At 43.2% G+C, this 14,873-nt stretch overlaps 1 protein-coding gene across 1 annotated transcript in view; it reads left to right on the top strand.

Annotated features, from left to right (window-relative positions):
- The first annotated feature begins 1,983 nt into the window (after window positions 1-1,983).
- LOC148907566 (nucleotide sugar transporter SLC35B4-like) overlaps window positions 1,984-14,873 on the top strand; it is a 33,529-nt gene continuing 20,639 nt past the window's right edge. The window contains exon 1 of the mRNA XM_089035670.1: window positions 1,984-2,382. Coding sequence (XP_088891796.1) covers window positions 1,984-2,382 — 399 coding nt within the window. The remainder of the gene's footprint in view (window positions 2,383-14,873) is intronic.

The raw sequence follows: 14,873 nt of genomic DNA, 5'->3' as shown, positions 1-14,873 counted from the left end.
CTCCAAGGCTTTGGGTAATTTGGAGCTGAATATCAACTCATACAGACCAGCCTCTGAGATAAACACGGAATGTGGATGGATAGTAGAAGAGCGGTGATTTGGAGCCCCTTTCATGTCGACCCACCTTTCCTTGTATTTATCGGAGACGTGATCCCTAATTGCGTCCCTGGAACGTTCATAACCTAACGCGGCTGCCACTTCCTTCGCTTTGAAGTATAGTTTGTCGCCTTGCGTAATGCATTGCAGTTTGGTATCTTGGTGTTCGAATACGCGTAACATCGTATATCATGCAAATATTTTAACTCTCTTTTAGGATGACTGAGGAACGAAGTTATCAATACGCCACGCTTTTCAATTGGTTCATTTCTACGCTCAGTTGCGCGTCAGACACCACGAAGACGTAGCAGTTTATCTTATCGCCGTCGCCCGCGGAGGCATTCTTTGTGCGCTTGATCTCCAAAGTGATGCCGTGTTGAGTGTTGACCAGCCGCAGACCCTGACCGTGCATGGTTTCGTCGTTGGTGGTGCGCATGTCGATCCATAACGCGTACTTATCATTAAAGAATTCCTCAGGGCTAATTTGGTCACCAAACTTGCGCATTGCCTCCCTGTACACGTCTGCAGGCTTTATTCCTTGGGAGTAGACCTTGTTAGGTACTCCGTTTACGTTTACCCCCACGTTAGTAATGTTGGGGTTGTGAAAGGCTTCGGAGTTGCGCTTACCGGCCTCGTAGGGTTCGGCAAACACCAACATCAACCCCGTGAGACTTCTTCGGGGGAGGTTAATGCTTTGGTTGATAACCTCGTCCGTTTTATCCAGGAAGCTAAAATTCTTGTACATTACCACGTGGTCGTAAAGGAATGCCTTACCCGAGCTGTATTCCATGCCGGCGCTACGGGCCAGCTCTTCGTTGTATACCGTCTCATACTGCAGCTCTAAGTTGGTAACGGAGTAGGGATGAATACTTCCAGTAAGTGCCGCCTGTGATGTGTCCATCTGTAGGATGTTTGTGGTATCTGCTAGGGTCACTTCAAACTGTAACTCAGATAGCTGCCTTGGGTAGTATGCACCGTGATTCGTAATCACTTCGAAGTCTAGTGGTATGACATACTTAATACTATAGGCGGTCTTTACCCTCGTCGCGTCTGCTACTGCGGTTGCTCCGCTGGAGTCGGTAGGCTGCGTCTTAGTATCACTGCGGACCTTACGAAGAATAACGCTCCCAATTCCCTGCTCTACTTTTTGTGCGCGGTCAAAGACCGTTAGCCATAAGTCCTTATACGTGGTGTACAAATCGTATCTATTCAAATCCAAAAGGGACCCCCCGGCGAACTTAATTCTCATCTTAGAGACTAAGTTACGACCTGCATTGTTTACGGTGTAAGTTTCTAATTTCGTGCTTGGCTGTATTGCTAGGTCAAACCTTAAAGCCAAGGTGCCAGGTACTAAGACTAGGTTATCCGTTAGACGGGGCACGCCTACGTACAAGGTTTCTCCTGGCTTTGCGCTGCTGGGCGTGAATGTGACCCGGTGAAAGGTGCGTTCTGCCTTTAGTCCGCCAACCTGCTTAGGTAATACGTTGGGGTTTAACTTTGAGCTTATCATATATAATGGAAGTAGAAGGAACGGATTTTGACCCCCTTACCGAAGAAGGCCAAGTCGATATTAACGATGAAGAATTCGATGCATGGACCCAAGGCGCGGAAACCGACCCCCTAATCTACGACGCAGCTTTATATAACAAATATGGTAGTAGGTGGAAAGCATTCAAAACGGCCTTGAATCGCATGTGGCAATCAAAGAACCGCGGCAGCCCCGTCCCTGAGTACTTATAACTTCAAAACATAGACGAGCAGGAAGCAACCGCGCGGGAAACCGTGGAGTGGGCAACGCAAGAGCTACGGATACGCTACCCCAATTTTGAGGCCGACGACATTAAGCTCACAGAACGCGGAAACAAAGTTATCATAAGCGTTCAAGACATGAGATATCCCGACGCTAACCGTTGGACCAAACCACAAGTCCTCTTCGATGATAGTGGCTCAGTCAAGGTTAACGTGGCAAGATTAAGGGGCTTCCAAGTGGCTACCCGTAGTGCGTTAGAAAGATTGGAAACCCTGAATGAAAGGGTCGCGTTAGAGAAACGCGCCGAGGGGCTACAAGGAAAGTTAGACGAAAAGGAGGCAGAATACCAAAGACAAAGACAACGCGCCGAGGAGCTACAAAGAACGTTAGACCAAAAGCAGCCAACCAATGAAAACGCGCTGCAATTCAAGCGAGAAGCTGAAACGGCCTTAGACGAAAGAAACCAAGCCCGACGCGCCTTCAACCTTGCCCTGCGGGACCTGAATATGAGCAAGGAAGAAGCCAAGAACTTGCGTGTCATCATAGCTGGCTCTTTGGAGGAACGCCGGCAGTTGGTTGCCGAAATCAACACCAAAGAAGAGCAAATCAGGCAAATGAGCCAGGCCATCGAAGACCTAGAAAAAAACATAGCCGAGAAGCGAGAAATAATCGACGACCTAACCAAGCCCGAAGAAGAAAGGGAAGCCGCCCAGACCGCCCTAGAGGATTTACTAGAGCGCAAAGCTGAATTAGAAGCCAAAGTCCAATCCTTAGAACGAAAATTGGGCCTTACCACCAAGGAAAAGGTAAAAGGAGCCCTGTTGAAGCATGGTATTCCGTTAGCATTTGCGGTCGCTATTAGCACCGTAGTAGGAGTAATCTTGTCCGCGCTTAAGGCTACAGGCGCGGGCGTAAAGGGGTTAGGCAAGGGCTTGACGGACTTAGGGAAAAAGATGGCAGCCGGTCTTCCTGGGCTGCTCGGTAGCGTGATTGGCCTGGCACTTAGGGCCGGCGGAGAACTGTTAAAGTTCGTGGGGAATAACATCTGGATATTGGTAGTAGCTATTGGGGTGGTCCTCCTGAAGAAGATGCGGGGTTAATCTTGTCCTCGTGTATTACTGGGGGCTTATTGTCGTCGGGCGCCCGAGGCGTCCTCGACTTGGGATAAGTAAAGACGGTGTCAGCGCCGCCTTGATAATTTGGTATCAAGGGCAGGACGCTCATGGTGCTAATGGTCTTATGATTCCAAATAGCATCCGTCGAAGGGTGAACGGTCAGGGCAGGCATTTATTCGTATGCGGCCTCGTCGTGCTATGGTTTTACCCCCATCGCTGGAGCGAACTTGAAGCTTCGCATATTTACAATTAGCTATCATATGGAAAGTTACCGGCGTCATGTCTTCCGTTTGCGGAGGAACGGGCTCCGACAAAAAATGAGCCGGATACCTATTATTACTTTTTACCCTGTATGGCGGCAATGGGTGGTCATTCTCATCAACGATTCTAAAGCCGACATTGCATGAGTACCCCGTCGAAATGCAAATAGTGCACATGATTAATCCCAGGCCTCCAACCTCCACCCACAATCCGGCGTCTTGCCACTTGTCGCCCACGTACTCCTTTTCCTCCAGGTAATGGAGAAACCAATCTTCCTTCGCGTGTGGGTTCATATTTTTAAAGGCTCACCACCGTAAGAGTGCTAATGGTAGCGTGATTATAAGGTCGATCTCTTTGGTCATGTATGCTATTTATCGCTACTACGCCCGTGTCGTCTACTCTCATTTGCAGCTTTACCTTCCCATGGCAATCAGCAACCATGTGAAAAGTCTAAACCGAGATGTTTTCGACGCTGCCGGGGTTGGGCTCTACGGAAAAATGCGTAGGCTCCCTGTTGTTTGTCTTATTTCTCATAGGCTGCAGTATGCCATTGTCATCCAGAAACCTAAAGCCGACGTTGGCGTGACTACTCGTGCCAATGCAAATACTACAAAGGATTAACTTCTTCCCTGAGTAGTTCAGGTCTACAGACATCCCCGCGACATCAACCCAAGATGCCTGGGTGTATTTTTTCTCGCCTGTGTAAGTCGTATAGACACAATCTACTCCAGCTACGTAGGGGTTGTTCATCGCCATATATAATAACTCAGACCAATGCTTGCGGTAGCCAAACCAGCTTTTAGTAAGTTATGGTCATATTCCTCTGGTATCGTAGGCAGGACCTTCTTTCGCTCCTTAACTACGGACGGCTTCGTTTCGTGTGACTTTTTTGAGGAATGCCCTTGGTCATGTCAGAGTTCACATCATTCACTCCAAACTTCATATCCTTAGTAGCTCGTTGAAGTTTGTTGTTATAACCCACAACGGAATTAGTGTTGATAACCAAATTACTTGGCATTAACCAACAACCAGGACTCAAGGCATAATCCAGTCTAACCTTCGATTGCTGCACCGCAAGTTGATACCTCTGAACTGATTTAGAGATCTCATTCTCGATAACAGCGCTTTCGAAGAGGACAAGGAATACTTGTTGCGTTTCCTGTGACGCACCACTGGCATCTACGATGGGGCTGCGAGTGCTAACCTGTGCTCCTAGAATGCAGTAGACAAAGGCCTCTATGCTTCGATTAATCCTTGCGAGATTCCTTAAACCAATGCCCTTTGCGGCAAAGAAAGGCGCCCAAGGATACTTCTCTTTGCTCTGAACGAAGTAGATTAGATTACCCTTTGTTCCACTGCCTCCTAAGTCTGAGAATTCGTAAGAGCTAGGATATCCCATGCCCGGCGTTTCTATGCTGGCACCAACATACGAAGCATAGGTGTAAGTTTCTCCTAAACCATGGGCGGCACCCTCTTTGTTGCGAAAATCAGGGTTGGTAAGCTTAAACTCATTCCTTAATCGCTCCCATGCGACTTTGTCATATTTATTATCCTTTGGGTTAAAGACAGTGTCGCCCGGAAGCGGAACACCCAGCTCCTTTAGTATCCTGCGAATAGTAAAAGCAACATGAAACCTTAGGAAAGGAATATGGAACATATCCGCCGCTATACCACATCCTTTAGTAGCAGCCCAGACAGCAAAGTTTAACTGCTGCGGCCAATACCGCATGTTGGGACCTGATAACCATTCTCTGGATTCTTTCCCTGAGGTATGTTTCATGGCAGTTTCTCTAAAGATGTCTCTGACTTTCGTCTTAAACCTCGCAGGACCCACGGGGATTTCTAAGGAGGTAACCATCTTAGCAAAGTCATCCGCTACTTTGTTGTCGTAAAATGGGTAATTCTCCGTCGTTGTTAGTAGATTCTTTTGGAAGTTTGGTTTCTTTTCTACCGTCTTAAGATGCTTAGCGGTCGCCTTTGGCTTCAAGTCGGCGTTGCTATACATTCTGGATCCGTTGAAGTAAATCCCATCGGGTCTTCGCTCGAACTTACTAGGGTTTGCGTGTGGAAACATCTTCCTAAAGGCCCTCCAGTTCGCATAATCCCGATTGTCATGATGTGGCTGCTCCTCAATATCATTTCCAAAAGCGTCGTACATTAGTATATATAATGGATGTTATAGCATCAGCACCTCCACTTTATCCTGAACTTCCTAAGGAACCTAACGAACTAAACGCTGAGAATTTCAGGCTTAATAAAGCAAATTTAATCCTGGCTTACTTGGAAGGACAAGCAAAACACTACGAAAAAGTTAGGAAGAAATACGTTAGAGCCCGGAGTACGCTACATAAGATTGCGATAACTTCAGGATCCATATCTGTCGTGTTAACGGGCTACGGCGTTGCTACTTCGCTTGCTGGACCGGGAATAATTGTTGGCGTTCCTTTGGCCGGCGTTGGGGCAGCCTGTGGTATTATTTCGGACGTTGCTACGGGCATTATGAAACAGTTGTCAAGCAAAATATCAAAACACGACACGACAATAGCTCTGTCTATGGCTAAAGTAAATACAATTACCGATCTTGTCTCAAAGGCTTTGCGTGACAGAAAGATAGACGACGTAGAATTCTCGCTTATCTTAGCCGAAGAAGACAAATACGAGAAACTAAAGACGGACATAAGGAATAAAAAAACAGTCGTAAAAGATCTTTCCGAGGAATCTCGCAAAAAGATCTACCAGGAGGCAAAAGAAGAGCTTCAAAGAAAGCTCGCTCAGTAAACATCTGCTTTGAAAAAAGCAAAACAGGATTTTATTTGCATATTGAACGCCGGCTGTCTGGTTCATATGTAAATTAGTTACACAGCCTCTGGCGCTTTCACAAAATATTACACAGCCTGCATCGTTTTCACAAATGTGAAAAAACTTGTGTAAAATCATCGCCAGGGAATCCATCCTAACAGGGGGTGGTTGGGGTCAATTTTGTAAAATATTTCATAGATTACGTCAGGGTAATAAGGAATATCCTTATCCAACCGACAAAACATCCACTCGGCTCTTGTCATATCAGAAACCTCGGGAATAGACTTACCGGTAATTTCAGACAAAAGGTAGGGAATAGCTTTGTAATATTTCCCTAGTTTTAATTTTTTCAATGTCTTCCGTAGACTTTGTGGGGTTGGCTCTTCTAAGTGGTCTATGATTTTCTCCTTTACTTCGTTGTCTAAATATACCGGTCGATAACCTTGGATATGACTCATCCAGTCCCTAAAGTATTTTATTCTTTTGTATGGGTCTTCTTACGACCTCCATTGGCGTAATATTGCTCTCTGGTAGCATTTGGTACGGCATTGCGAATATTCTTACCACACTCGTAACACTGTGCCGACGTGTCATCTTCTATTCGCATTTTCTTACCACAACAAATATACTTATTTGGTTTAGTGGGTTTAAACTTTGGTTTCAGGCACTTTATACAGAAGTCGTAGATAAACTCTTTACATTCATGCATCGTATATAAAACAAATATGTTAACACAGCAACAGTAAGGAAATCACCGCGTAACATATAACGGGACACGGAAATAACCCACTGTGGAAGATTCAACGGAGAGATGGGTTATTCCCATGTAATTCAGAGGGCATTTCGCGAGTCCCCCTTACTGCTGCTTAGGAGAAGCACCACGTTCTAATACAAAAAAGCTTTGTCCTTGAAAATCGAATTTTTGTGCTTGAAAAGTGCTTGAAAAGTGCTTTAAAAGTCCTTGAATTTCGTAACAAGAAAGTAGCACCAACCCTGTGTGAAATAGATGCCGACAAAGAGCTTGCTACTAAATGTAAATATATTTCTTAAGGCGGTCAAAATTTCATTTTTTTAGTGTAACTTATAAGTATAAGCTTCTTGAGATTTCTAACACAGACGTCCTTTCAATTGAACAATGTTTTACTCGTGTTCTCAGTTTGGTCAAAATCTACAGCCGTGTCAAGTTTGTTTTGATTTTTCTTTCTGATGAGAAAGTGTTCACAAAGAAATTCTGTATAGTTTTACTGTGTATTGCTGATCGACTCAATTCAAAACGCCCTCTTATTTATTTCATCAAAAATATCAATAAATCACAACACAGGGACCCCAAAATTGTAAATGTCTAACGTTACTTCTCAAGATGCGCAACCTTTCCAGCAATCATATCACATATTTCAATCTCATGCAATATCTACTTTATTTATCAGAATTTTTGGAAGCTTAACCAACTAAATACTCAGTGCGTGTTGATACCAGATCCTCCAGTGTAACCCTGCCACCAGGGTCTTGTTTGCGATACGATGTTAAGACTTACGAAATGAAGTCTTGTTTCGATAGCTTCATGACTCAAAATATACCATATTTTTCCTCTTCCTGATCCTGGCGAATGAAGAGCAAAAATATATCTATTAAGTAGAGGATATTACATGTGCGCGCGGAGATACGAAATATATCTTCAAGTGTTGAAAAGATCTCTCACTCACTGCGCTTACTCGTGAGAGATTTTTAACACGAGAAGATAAATTTCGTATCTCCAAGTGCCCATGTAATATTCTGTTTATTATAAATTTATCCATAAAATCAACTTAATAAGCTTTTTATTATTATAAAAAGTTTTTATTCATAAACTAATAGCTTAACTACAAATGGAAACTATATTTTGACATGTTAAAATAGCATGTTATTTTCACATGTGAAAATATCAGTTTTTCAAAAAGGAGAAATATAGGTATTTTATGGATAATTATATGATAAAAGTATATTTCTTGCAAGAAAAATGCTTATTTTCGAAAATGAAATTGAAAAATACTTGAAACTTTTCGACAAGGAGTCTTTGTTTCGAGGTCGTGAAGCCGACAAACCACAAGACTAAACACTTCGTAGGTCTTCATATGGTATCGCAAAAAATACCATATCAATCTTGGTCCTGAGAATCTATCTTGTGGCTCTTCTTTGGATTTTTTCAATCGCTGCTTTGAGCTTAAGTTGTCTTAGAGACCATACTTGGGTTGCAAATTCTAATTAAATTATATATTTTTTGTTAAGGTTCACTTATTCACCACATGTGTATACTATTCTGTGAGTTGTTAACAGTTTTTTTTAACTCGCCTCATATATTCTATATATTCTATATCGATAAAATTATCTTAAATTCACGTCTTCCTACTCATGATATTCGGTTATACGAAAGATCGATTATCCAGTCCTACCATATTTTAGCAAATCCTGAGTTCATTTGAATCAAATTTTGTGCTAAAATGTTGTAAGATAATCGTGCCCTGAAGAAGATGAGATATAGACGTGTAAGAGAGTCAGGTGTTCCGGAGTATTGTGAAAGACAAAATTGTATTAAAATAGATGTGTTTTTCGAAGAATCGATTGAAACTGAAGCTGTGAGTTGTTTTTATGATTGACAATGAACACTTCGCGTGAAGTAATAAAAATGCATTAAAATTTCAAACAACCTTGAATCTCTTCAAATGACGTTTGTACACGTCTTAGATAAGTTTATAGACTACGAAAAGATTGGAGCAGAAACACACACGACTTGACTGGCGATGGCTTGGAATTTCTCCTGTAGGCAGTTTAACTTCTGGTACAAGCACAGATATGAATTGTACGAGATAGTAATATTCTCGCAGATCGTAGACTGGTTTTTACTGCTTCCTACGATCATTTTCAACTGTGTTATTCTGATCAGCATTTGGCGCAAAGGTTTGTTGCATACGCCTTCAAATGTGTTTTTATTTAACCTTGCAATCTCGGATTTTGGTGTTGCTTTCTTGGCAGAACCTTTTATATTTGCCTGGAAATTCCAAGAGTTCTATGGCATGAATAATCGACTAACATGTTCCTTGGCGTATGCTGCTTGTATCATATCAACTGCTTTTGCTACAATATCTTTCCTAACTATTGCAGCTGCTACCGTTGACCGTTACCTTGCCCTGAAGTTGCATCTAAGATATGTTTCAATAGTGACGAGATTTCGTGTCATGGTTTGTGCGTTGCTATGGGGGATATCTGTTGGTACTGCACATCTCCTTCTGATCAGTCAGTCTGCTTTGAACTACGCATTCACACCAGGCTCACTTCTAATCATTGGGGTTATGGCTTTTTGTTACTTTAAAATATTCTTCATCGTTCGAAAACACCATACCCAGATACATAGTCAGAACAGCAATAACAATGTGGCATCCTTGACTAATATCCTTCGCTTCAAAAAGTCTGTAATTATTCTGTTTTACGTTTTAATTTTGTTTCTAGTATTTTATTCGCCGTACATAATTGTTCTCTTCGTTTATGAATTTCGAGACTTATCAGTATGGCTCTTCTTCAAGCCTGGATTTTTTCAGTTGTGGCAGCATTTATAAATTCTGCTATTAATCCTCTTGTTTACGTTGGTAACGCACTCTCTAGTAAACTCTCAAAAGAAGAGTGTTTACTAGAAAGTGCGTTACACACCACAGGCAACGCATAAGAAACAAAACACCAACGGTTATTGATTTGAATTTAATTGGCTATCAGTTTAACAGCGCCGATCTAAATTACAGCGCAGATCTCATTACAGCTTTATGTAATAGGAAACCGATCACAACACAGGAAACCCACAAAGAGCAAAGTTAATTTTTTAAAAGAAGCAAAAAAAAAAAAAAATAGCCGGGTTCCCTGTGCTACATCAGGTCGAGGCTGTAATTGACCCGTGGTTTTGTAACATACAGTAAATGTCATTAACGTTGTTGTTGTTGTTTAGACATTTAGACATTTACACATTTAGATTAAAATATATATAACGTGTTTCATTATGTATTCTTTGCCTGGTGTGCGTCAGCCTGAACTTTAAATGTAAAATTAAACTCGTGAATCGAAAATCGCGAGTGCCCCGACCATTTAGAGAGGATTTAAGATGGAGAATGGTATTTCAGCGTTTGTCTTATTCCAGAACGTTCAAGGAAACGTGATATTTCTTTTAGTCTAAAAGTGTAAATGCGTAAATGTCTTTTTTCGGTGGACAACGTTAATGACATTGATTGTATGTTTTCATGTATAAAAACAAATTTCTTGATTCCAAGTTTAGCATTAAAAATGGTCCTTTTTCATAAAAATAACGGAATTGAGACACTGGCCGACATCCAGAGCTTAAAAGTGAACGATCTGAAAGAGATTTTAATGTGCTATTCTGAGTCAACAGATGGATTGCAAGCTAACTTAGTCTTGAAGGTTTTCGCCATATTAATGCGCGAGGTAATTCCAGAATCAAGTACAAAACACCCTTGAAGATGGAAGGAATACATCACAAAATCAAAGCTAATAGGCCTTTTGCAGCTTAGTAATCACGTGCTGATTAATTCACTGAGAGCAAATGAATGAACATCTTGTTTCCCATGGGTGAAATATACTGGTGAGCAAAAAAACTTTCTACAACCTGTTTCGAGAGATCGTAATAAAACTGCATTTCGTAACACACTGGATACACATGTTTTCATTCAGTTCTTTACAAGTAGCTAAAAAGAATCGCCAATTTAATATAAAAACAAAAATTTTGCAGTCCAGTACAGACACGTGACCGTTAGCTGCAAAGAGCCTATTCAAATACGATTCCACCTTGAGACGAATATCAGCACTTGGATGATCATCCGACCTCGGAAAGTTACCAGAGTTAAAAATCTTCCAGCTGTACACATACCTTGTTATACTTTGTTGTGTCCACACGAAGAAAATAAACTATAAAAAGCTGAAATCTTATCAGTTTTTTCCTTTTTTTTTTTTTAAAGGAAATGTAAAAAGGGTGGAAAGTAAAACTTTTGATAACCAAATATACGTAAATGCGTTCACTCAAGTAAATATAAAAACAAACCTCTTATACTTCACCTTTATAGTTGGCAAAGCAGTTTTCCTAAAGAAAATATATGTTATTTACCGGCACGGAGGTCCGGATAGGTAAAAACTGTGCCCAAGGTCTTGAATATACGTTTGAAGACTGTTTTCAAGACCGAGGGCACAGTTTTTCCCTATCCGGACCGACTATAGGACGGTAAATAACTTATTTTTTTAAATTTTATTTTACTTGTTTATGTAATCGTTTTGTTTTGTTGTTTAGCGGCAAAGGATATCGGACCGCGAGCACGGGCAGATACTGACAAAATACCGCCCGTTCAAAAAGCCAATCAGAACGCAAGATTTTTCAGGATCCCGGACCGGAAAATAATAAAATTTAGTATTTCTAAAAAGACTTCTTTGATTCATCATGTAAGGTTATTATACTGGAAACAAGATGAAAATACAGAGACAAAATCAAGCTTTTGACAAAGCTATTGTTTATTTCGATGGCATGACATGTGAAATCTACAAGTACAGCGAAAGCTTAAACCTTTCACTAATTCCCAGCGTCCTGTTACAGAGCAGCAGTAAGGGGGACTCGCGGTCAATGTCAAAGATTTACGGGTTTTACAGGCGGTTTAAGGAAGGCGCCGGCAGCGGGAAATACCCGCGCGACAAGTCCTTACTGCTGCTGTGTTGGGAATCAAAGATATCGCAAACGGAGGTTAAGATATCCTTTACATATAGATGTACACCATCACAAGCATTCGAAATAAAACTGTGCGCCGACTGCGAACTCAGGTGTTGGATCGCCTGGATGCTGACTTTGCCTTCACAACATTTATGGAGGGAGATACGGACGAGACGATGACAGAAGAAAGGGCTGAAAGAATAATTAACTTAATACCCGAAGGTAACTACCGGTTGGAGCTAACGTTCATAAAGTATTTAGACGGCGAGTGGATGATAGAAAAGGGGCGCAATCCTATCAGGGCGTCTGGTAAGAAGGACCTGTTTGTCTTAAACGAAAACACACGCCCTGGAGCATTGGTAGGAATAGACATGCTGTTCTACGAGGTTGCTTACCCTGTTACCGTAGTCATTTACGGTGCGTACAAGATAAAGACGCCAGACGTTAAGAAGTTGAAACCGATGCGACATCCCGGTAATTGCGTAGGGAAGTTAGTAAGAGAGTTCTTTGAAGACTCCTCTCGGGGCGGTAAACTGACTTTAAAGAGAAGAGAAGCCATCAGGAAATGGGAAAAAGATACTAATAGGACCGGAGGGTCGATAGACAACATCAAGAAGTTAGAAACGGCGCTGGAGAGGCGAATCCATGTGAAAGATATCACCGACGGCTTTATTTACTCCGGAACACACAAATATGGGGGCCGTGGTGCGCCTATAGTCATCTACCAGCACAATGGGCACGCCTGGCGCGAACTGCGGTTCCCAAGAAAGAAGGAAACGAAGGTCTATAAGAATTCTCCATTGGCAGAGTTAATCCATGAGAATTCCATTTGGTTGATGGATTCAGAAGGAAGTCAGTTTATGACGCAAGACGGCACTTTGTATCGACCCGAAATTGAACAACAGCGCATTCAAAGCGCCTGTGAGACCTTAGGGGAAGACTTCTCTGACGAGGTCCTTAGCAGTCGCAGCTTGGACTTCTTAGCCGCAAAGAAAAGAAGTGGATGGAAACCTACCCCAAAAGAGTTCGGAGACATAGCCAAAGCCTGTGTAGAACACGGTCACGGTGGTCTGTGGAACATGGAATACGACGAAGACCAATACGTGTCTTTGGATATGAAACACTGTTACCCTGCAAGCTTTAAAGGTCTAGGAGATTGTAAGGAATATTACGACCGTTACGGACATCCAGACTCCCAATTCTTCCGTGTGTCTCTAGATGGTCACTACGACTCCCCGGCAACGGGGTTTGTACGATTGACCTCTTGGAAATTAGCGTCGGGCCTGCATCCAATAATCTATGCGTGGTACGGAAAGCACCTGCAGGAGAAAGAATGGATACCGGTGCCCTTATTGAAGTTCTTTGAAGAGCGTAAGCTGCTCGAATACACAGCGCATGAAGCCATACTTTGTCATAGCGCCTTTACACAATGGCTCCCAGAGCATAACCCCACAGCGCGTGTGGTCATAGGTAAATTCACGCAGGGCGCAAAAGAAGGTGAAAAACATATGCAGCGGCGCCTGATAACGGACGAAGGCGAACTAAGCTTTCTTATAAAGCGCGCACATGACCAAGGAACGATGGTGTCCGTGGAGAAATGGGATTATTTCATAGAAGCCGAGCAGAGAGAACGTAAGTGGAATGCTTTGTGTTACTACCAGGACCATCGACCGCAGTATTATCATCTGCGTGCCAGCATGCTTGCATATGCGCACATTAACCTTCTCGCGATGTTACTGCGGTTTGACAAAGAGGACGTTCCGCGCATAGCTACGGATTCCTTGTACGTAAAGCCGGAAGTGTTAGAAAAGATGAAGGAATTCTACACCGACGACGAACTCGCAGAAAGTGGTCAATGGCGTGTCAAAGATGAAGAAATAAAAGCTTGGAGAGAACGCGTAGAATATCACGGGGGCACCTCCGGTGCCTTGCACACCCGGGGCACCGTAACGCCGACGGAAGAGCCATTACCGTCGGTTGCGGACCCAATCTCTTACCAACGCTTCTCTTACCTTTACGGTACGGGAGGCAGCGGTAAGACGACGCGCGTACTGCAGTTATTCCCAAAAGTAAAGGTGCTAACGCCAACGCACCGTTTGGAACGAGAACTCTGCGAAATGGGCCACGACGCTCAAACGTACCACAGCTTCTTTCGTTGGAATGGCCAAAAGTGGGTACCGGAAGCTATCCACGACATACCACCGATAATACTTTGGGATGAGATTTGCACCGTACCTTTGGAAATCCTGCAGGAGTTCGTAGAATTCCTCCGTGGAAAGCGTCAAGTGATATTCGCCGGAGATCCCTGCCAGCCTCCTCCAATAGCCGGAGAGATGCCCCACGAATGGCTAGAAGATTTCGTAGACCATGCGGAGGAAATTAACGCCGACTACCGCAGCAAGGATCAAATAAGAAACCTGAAAGCGGGATTGAGGGGCCTCAGTGACGCCGAGCAATGCAAAACACTGCGCAAACGCGTACGAGCGAAGAAATACGAGGACTTTCTATACGCCTGGCATCCAAAGGATCTGGTGCTAAGTAGTAAGCGCGCAGCACAGTCTCGCATACAAAAGGATTTGCTAAATATACACCGAGAGCGCTTCCCTACGCATCCCGTACCTGTTTGCTACAAACCCCACGACACCCGCATGCAAAAAAGAGACGTCTGGATACCTGGTACCGACATCCAACTGCAGAACGCAGTAACGCACGATAAAGCCTGGGTACCCATAGAAAAGGTGGAAAAAATAACCTCCCATCCAGACTGGCGCTTGGGCTATTGCATGACAGTCCACAGCGCGCAAGGGCTTACCATAAAAGAAACGCTGTGGATCATAGACCAGCGGCTGTGTTGGAGCAACCTTATCTACACCGCCGTAAGCCGCGTAGAATATGCCAAACAGTTAAAAAGAGCCTGGGGGCCGCAACTGCGTTACGACCGCACCCCAAAAGACATAGCAAAGGAGAACATTGCCAAGAAACTCCTTCGCTACAAAAGACACGACGAAGAAAAAAATATGACGTTCGACCTATGCGTGGACGACGTCTATAAGAAAGGGGCAAGGTGTGCCAAATGTAACATACCTCTACTATGGAGGTTTGACCCAAATGACGATCAGCAGTT

The sequence above is a fragment of the Actinia tenebrosa genome, unplaced genomic scaffold (assembly GCF_029948245.1).
Source record: "Actinia tenebrosa isolate PJP-AT-01 unplaced genomic scaffold, QUT_ActTen_1.0 PGA_scaffold3__52_contigs__length_22856419, whole genome shotgun sequence".
Classification (NCBI taxonomy): domain Eukaryota; kingdom Metazoa; phylum Cnidaria; class Anthozoa; order Actiniaria; family Actiniidae; genus Actinia; species Actinia tenebrosa.
This window is presented reverse-complemented; position numbering and strand designations above follow the sequence as displayed.